General features: G+C 55.5%; 1 protein-coding gene across 1 annotated transcript in view; it reads left to right on the top strand.

Annotated features, from left to right (window-relative positions):
- The window catches only part of FAM189A1 (family with sequence similarity 189 member A1), a gene marked incomplete at its 5' end in the record, with an annotated part of 33,850 nt that overhangs the window by 6,434 nt on the left and 20,131 nt on the right, over nt 1–7,285 (top strand). The window contains one exon of the mRNA XM_015585703.1: nt 3,661–3,795. Within this exon, the coding sequence (XP_015441189.1) occupies nt 3,661–3,795 (135 nt within the window). The remainder of the gene's footprint in view (nt 1–3,660; nt 3,796–7,285) is intronic.

Genomic DNA, 7,285 nt, shown 5'->3' with positions numbered 1-7,285 from the left:
TTTTTTTGAAATCAAAAGGGTTTTTAAGCCGGCTCGGTATGAACAGCTGTTATTGGAGCAGGTGGCTGTAAGCCCAGCGTCTGTTTTTGATTCACGGTCTTTTAAAATACGAATTTATCTGCTAATATCTTATTTGTGATTTTTCATCGTAGTCATCAATGCAGTTAATTTGTAGTTTTCATTTCTCTCCTGCCCCTCCCTATTTTGTTGCACGATGATAGCCATTTTTCTAAAAATGGGTTGAGAAACTCAAGTCTAAGGAATTTTCTGTTCCTTGATGGATGTCGACACTCGATATATAATTCTCTGGCTCTGGCGCTATTTTATGCAATTCTTATGAGGCATCATTTTTTCTTCTTCCAGATTTTTTTCAATTTTTTTTCAGCATTGGAATCACTTTTGACAATATATTTTAACAGTTTTTCATTGTACTATTGGCCTTTCTACGTTTATTAATGTGAAGCAACGCATTGAATTGTCTTAAAATATTTCTGGCAACTTTAAGTTCCTGTTCCTTTTATTTGTATTCATCCTGCTTTATATTTTATCTTCCTTTCTTGACAAGTTTCGCTAGAAATTTTTGTTTTATTTATCTGAAAATTTAAAGTACCAATGAAATGTATTCATAATAAAATCCCCCAAATACAGAAGTATAAAAATTCTTTAACTCTCCCCTGCCAGCCCGTGCGCTTCCATGAGCAAAATAGAGAACCAGCCTCCGATCTAGTTAATTCTTTGAACTCCCGAGTTATATTCTATGGGTGCAAGTTCCACGCATCATGTAACAGGCCCCTAACTGTAGGGCACTCGGGTGGCCTCTGCTGGAGCTACTTGTCCTTTACCAGTTACTTTGGGAAGTCTGTACCCTGGTGTCACCGAGCAGGACACGTGCGTCACGCGGGGGAGAGGCTGACAAGAGTGAGGAGGGTGCTGACCTGCCCTGCACCCAAACGCACACCCAGGTGTTGGATCTGAAGCCACCCTGTTTTTTGCTCTAAGGACACAGGCACGTGACAAAGAGCCTGGGAGAAGCCTAGAGATGTCCGATTGGGGCGCAGATCTGGGCACGGCAGAATCAGAGCTCACCGGGTTTGGCAGGTGACAGGACATAGCACACCGTCCCTGTGTGTGCCGCCTCTAATTAGAAAGGGTTTTGGGTTGGAAAAACACAGGTGCGGGCCCAGGTGACCGTGACATAAACAGCCCCTTTTGTCTCCACGGATTTTCCGTGTGGCTTCTGTGTCCGACTTACTTCTCTCAGAGTGCGGTGTTCAGGGTCCCTTGCGTCGTAGCGTGACTCACGATCACGGGCGTTTCTGGGGTCTTCGCGGAGGCTCCTGAGTCTCCACCAGCTCGAGGGGCGCGTAGTCCTACCTCATCCCGCCCGTGTTTTGGAAAACCTCCCCTGGGGCCGGGTCGGGCAGGTGTCTACAGCTTCAGGAGGATGTCTGTCAAAGGGGTAGAACCCTACAGGTATTCGAAACTAGGGGCGCGTTTGTACACACGTAGTCTATTCGTGTTTTCGTAGAAAATTCTTTTTTCCAGATTTTCCAGTTTGCCGGAATAAAGTTATTTCTTGCACGTCCTCAGTTTAACGCCCTTTGCACGTGCGTTTTTGTCCATTTTCGCTGTCGGTGCTCTTAGGGGTGTTAGCTCTTTGCTCTCTCCCGAGAACACATCCAGGGGCTCCAGACCCACAGCCTGGAAGCTTCGCAGCCTCGCTGGGGAACGCGCGTGTCCTGGGGGCCCCGCCCCAGGCCCAGCTGGCCAGAGGCGCTGTCCTGTTCCGTCTCTTGTTTTGAGAATTTATAGCTTCTGAGAGTCTCGGTTTATTTTCAAAGGACTTTATAGTCCGTGTTTATGCAAATTCTTTTACATTTTCCTGTATTTTAAATGTTTTAAATTTAGATTCTCAGTCGAATGTATTTTATTCCTCTGTGTTTTCAGGCAGTTATAGATGAATAACCTACTTTGCCAGCAGCCTTCATTAAGAAACTCTCTTTTTCCTACTGAATTAAAATGCTGGTTTTTTCTTATACTAACTTCCTGTAGATGATCGATCCGATTTCTGAAATTATTCTTTCCCGTTGAACTTGAGCTGTTTTGAAGCCATTACCCGGTGTCTTGATTAGAGCATCTTGAGAATAAGTTTGATGTCACTTACATCATCCATTCTTCCCATTATCATTCTTTTTCAAATAGTTTTAGGAATCCTGGCACATTAGTCATTCCGTGACATCTTAAAAATCCTCCTGCCGAGCTCCGTCTGCTTGGAATGCGGTGTTGTGTGCGTTCCTTGGGGAGGTCTGGTATCTTTAGGGGTTTGCATCTTCCATCTGGGAGCGGGCCAGGCGCCCCCGATTCAGGCGCTACGCATCGGGCAGGGTTCTGAGTTGTGAAGAAACCAACTCAAGCTGGTTTTTACCTAGAAGGAATTATTATCTGACCCCGGGATGGCCAGAAACTAAATTTGGAGGCTACACAGCCAGCAAAGGGACGCTGGCCCAAACCGTGCTGCGGGAGACACAGCCTCCCCACTGGGCCGGGCCGGCCAGCTGCCCGCAGGTGACCCCGCTGAGCCTGGACCCTGTCCCCAGAACGTCCGCTCCTGCCCGCTCTGGACACCGCGTGTGTCTGTGGCTCGGAGGCGGGGGGACCGAGGCCTCGGGCGGGGGTCTGTGCAGGCCCCGCCACGTCCCCGAGCCAGGCCCCCTCCTCCAGCCCTCGGTTCTCATCCCCCGACGGGGGGCCAGTCTCTACAGGACAATCCCAGACACCCAAGTGGTCCCCTCCCCGCCACTCACTCAAACGCGTAGACATCCGGAAAGAAAATCATCATTGTTCCTGATCGCATTAAAAGATCGGAAATGAAGCCTAAATGGGTAAAGGACAAACTCTCCAAAGGTTTGGGGTCGATGATTTCGCTGTGACGGACACCGCTCTCGACCTAAGGATGCCCCTGTGTTTGCGGGCAGGGCCCACCCCCCACCCAGTCTTGGGCCTGAGCGAATGAGGCTGGCTGGGCACGGCCGGTGAGCTGGGGACACCGTGGCCTCGCACTCAGGGCTGGACCCTGGCTGCAGGCGGGACTCGGGCGTGCCCTGCGGGTGACCTCCCAGGCTCCGGGCCTTCAAAACCACTCGAATTGCATTTTTTTTCCTTCTCATGGATTTTAATTCTCCAAGGCATTTTTAACGACGGAGCGTTTATTGAATGCCCGCAGCTCATCGGCATGTGAACGCTGTCGCGGTGAGATGTGGTGGCTGCCCTGGGGGGGCACAGGGCGCAGGTCACTGCAGCTGGGGATAAAGTCGGTCTCCTGCACAGGTGGGGCTCGGAGGAGAAGCAGGCAGCTCTCGGGGGGACGCACGATCAACACGAGCCATTTCCCCTTTACGTTCCTTTTATACTTTCTCTGATTCATCTATAATTTCTCTAACCGTCTAGCTTTGTTGGCTCTAGATTTATTTTTTCTTTCGTAGTCATCGCTTTAAAAGCAGGAGTCTGAAGTAACCCGTCGTGGCGTTTTTTCCACGGCTTGAGCCGCCCCAAATCCCGCTGGCTCTGTTCCTCAGAGACGGCGGAAACGGGGCGCCCGGAAGCGGGGCGCGTTGAGGGCGGAACGCCGTTCTCACCGGGAGTCTGTCTCTTCCCGTCTAGATCAAGTTCGACGGGGTGGAGGTGTGCGTCTGCTGCGAAGCACAGCACCGGTCACCCGGCTGCAGCAACCTGGGGGACACGCTGAAGCTGAACCCTCTGCGGGAGGACTGCGACGCCGTGCGGCTGGCCCTGAAGGTGACGGCCGCGGGCCCCGCCCGTCCGCGCGTGTCGCCCGCGCCTTTTTTTTTGGTTTGCGAACGCGTTCGTTCCTTTCGGTTCTTAGTTCGCCCAGGTAGGTCGAGGGCGAGGAGGAATCTCTGCCGGGACGCGTTGAAAGGATCGTGGATTTTTCCCTCCAAAGGGAAAATCCTCGTTTTCCATTTATTTTGACGGGGTCGCTGTCCTGCCGCTGACGCGTGGGAAGCGGGTGCGCACGGTCGGACGGGGCGCGGATGGCGGTCGGTTTTGCCTTTCAAGAGACGTCCGGAAAATGAAACTTGACGGTTTCCCGTGGCCGTGGAGTCTGGCGTGCAGCATCTGATACTTTTTAAACGACATAGATTTATATGATTCCTTCTTTTTTCTTTCTACGAGTGATTTTTTTTTTTTTTTTTTGGTCCTGAGCTTGACTGCTTAAAAATGCGTGCGAGCAGTGAACCGAATTCTCTTTACCCCGAAGGAAAGTGCAGAAAATCTTTTTCAAAAGGTCACGGTCAGAAGTCGGAGGAGGCCTCGGTTGGCAGTGTGTCGGGAGCCCCGTGGGACACAGTCTGTGGGGATCGGGGGACCCGGAGAGACACCCTGGAATCTGGGGAGCGAGGAGGAGAGCTTTGCCTTCTGCACTTGGGTGACGGGACGGGTCCCCCCGGAGTGACATTTCGAATGCCGGGAGGACGGGCCTGGTCCGGGTCCGTCCATCCTCCGCGAACCCAGTTTGCTGACCATCAGCGGTGCCGTGTTGACCGTCATCGTTTCTCTCGAAGTTATTGGAGCGGAACCGGGGTCGTGGCACCCCCACAGCACACTGCTCCCCGAGGAGCACGTTTCCTCGGAGCCCCTTCCCGTGGCCCCCTGATGCTCTGGACAGTCTCTTGGGTCACCGGTGTGTCACCGGGTCACCGGTGTGTCAGAGCCTGGAGGCCCCAGGGGTCCATGCCTAATTTGCATATCGAGCTGTGACTGACCCGTACTTTATGGCTGATGACCTCGTTTGTGCCGGGGACCCCGATGGTCGGCGTGGGTCATCTGTTCGCTGCGTCGGGATGAACAGATCGGGCTGACTGACCCCGTGAACCCCGTGGTCCCCGTCCGCCCAGCTGATTCCCGGAGGGCCGACCGGGCACAGCCGCCATCGGGGAGACCCCGGCCGCCGGGCTCCCCCTGGGTGATAAAGGCGCCTGGAGCCCGCGCTCCGCCTCTCCCGCCCCTCAGGCTGTGCTGGGTGCTGGGGGCCCCGGCGCCCCCCGCCCCGTGCTCCCTTCTGCCCTCCTCACCACCCACCCCAGATTCTCGGGGTCCTTAGAGAACCCCAGGGGCGGACGAGCCTCTCTCGAGGGTGCCGACTGCCTCCTAAGCGGGCCGACTGCTCAGGTCCCTGGAAGCGTGTCACTGAGCGTGCTCGGGCACCACCCGGCCTGGCCCGGGACCCTCAGGACACAGGGACCGGCTGTGACGCCGCAGTCACTGGAACCGCGTACAGGCCACGCCGCACGGAGCGCTGCTCACCGAGGCCACCGGCTCGGGGCGCGGTGGAGACTCCTCAGCGGCCGGCCAGCGTCTGAGCCGCCCTGCCATGGGCACTGGGTGTCGGGCCGGCAGAGCCCCTCCCCTCCCTTGGCACCTGGGTCCTGAGGTGTCGCCACACGGAGTCGCCCTCTGCGGGGCGGTCACTTCCACTCCCTGACACTGACTTCTGTCCCCTTTGGAGCCGCAGTCGCCGTCCAGGTCGGATGCCTCTTCCTGTGCAGGGGGTTTGTCCCTCCTCACCCTCCCACCCAGCGAGGTGGGGCGAGGTTGGGGTGCCGTCCCGGCCCCTCGCGCCTAGTCCCTCTGGGGCAAGGGCAGGTGGACGCATGGGGGCAGCGGCCTGCTCCGTCAGGGCAGGGCCCACCCCGTGGACTCACGGCGGCCTCCATGTGGGCCGAGTGCTCGGTTTCCGTGCCCTGTCCCCTCCCTGCCTCATGCCCCTCCCTTCCCGCAGCTCGTCCACGCGTCACCCCCTTCTCTGTGGCCAAAGTCCTTCGCCAAGCACACAGATTTTTTTATCTTAAAACCTGATAGATCTGTAGGAAAATATGTAGTCTACGCACTACAATGATTTATATAGACCATGGTTTAGGCCATTTACAGCCACCAACTAAAGACCCGAAGCTTCGGCTTCAGAGGGCAGCGACAGTTCCGAATCGCCAGCGAGGTGCGCTCCGCGCCCCTGGGGAGGGCGTGTAAACGCCTTCGCGGGCCTCGCTCCAAGTCGAAGTGCCTCGAACAGAGGCGCCGATTGCAAAGAGCAAACCTGGCCCCCTGCGGTGGCGTCCGGGTCCTCGAGGACGCCTGAGCGGCCGGGGCGAGGCCGAGACTGACTTAACTTTTGGCCCGTTGGCATCTTGAAATGGTGGCTCTCGCAGATGCCTCCGTGAATCGCCCCGATCTCCGTGGGGCGCCCCGATTTCAGCTCCCTCCGTCGGGCCGGTGCTCACGCCAGCTACAAAGACCTGTGTGCGTGAGACTCGCTCTCCGCAGACGCAGGCGGAGTGGCCTGGGACCCGCCCGGATGCGCTCGTCACTCGCGAAGTTTTATGGGAAATGGAAGTCGCACCTTTCACACGCACATGCACACACGCACACGCGCGCACACACATGCACACACACGTGCACGCATGCTCACACACACATGCATGTGCATGCACGCTCACACATGCGTGTGCATGCATGTTCATACATGCACATGTACACACATGCGCACACGTGCACACACACATTCTCGCCCATATTTGCTCACACACGCAACATACATGTGCGTGCACACATGCTCACACACGCACGTGCGCACACATGCACAAACATGCATGCATGTGAACACACGCTCACACATGCACACGTACACACACACATTCTCGCCCATACTTGCTCACATGCACACACATGCATGCATGCACACACGAGCACACATGCACACACGCACATACATGTATGTGTGCACACGCATGCACACATGCTCACACACATATATGCATGTGCACGCACGCTCACACACATACATGTGTGTGTGCGCATGCTCACACATGCACGCGTACACACACATGCTTACACTCACGCACGCACACACACATGCACACATTCTCACCCATACTTGGTAACACATGCACACATGCATGTGCACACACGCACACATGCACACACATATGCATGTGCACACGCACACATGCACACACACATATGCATGTGCACGCACGCACGCATGCTCACGCGCATGCTCACACACACTCACACTCACACACACACTCGCAGGGATCACACCGCCAGCCGGGGGTTCTGCACGGTTTTGAGGAGTCCTGCTCACCGTCACCTTATTCGGAGGGGACAGTGGGTTCTTCTCCGCGCGTGGTCGGGTATTTGGAAGTCGAGCCTCATTTCCTTCCGGCCCCAACCATTTTCTAAGTTTTCGCCCAAATATTTACCAGCACCC

This window comes from Pteropus alecto, unplaced genomic scaffold, assembly GCF_000325575.1.
Source record: "Pteropus alecto unplaced genomic scaffold, ASM32557v1 scaffold102, whole genome shotgun sequence".
Classification (NCBI taxonomy): Eukaryota; Metazoa; Chordata; class Mammalia; order Chiroptera; family Pteropodidae; genus Pteropus; species Pteropus alecto.
This window is presented reverse-complemented; position numbering and strand designations above follow the sequence as displayed.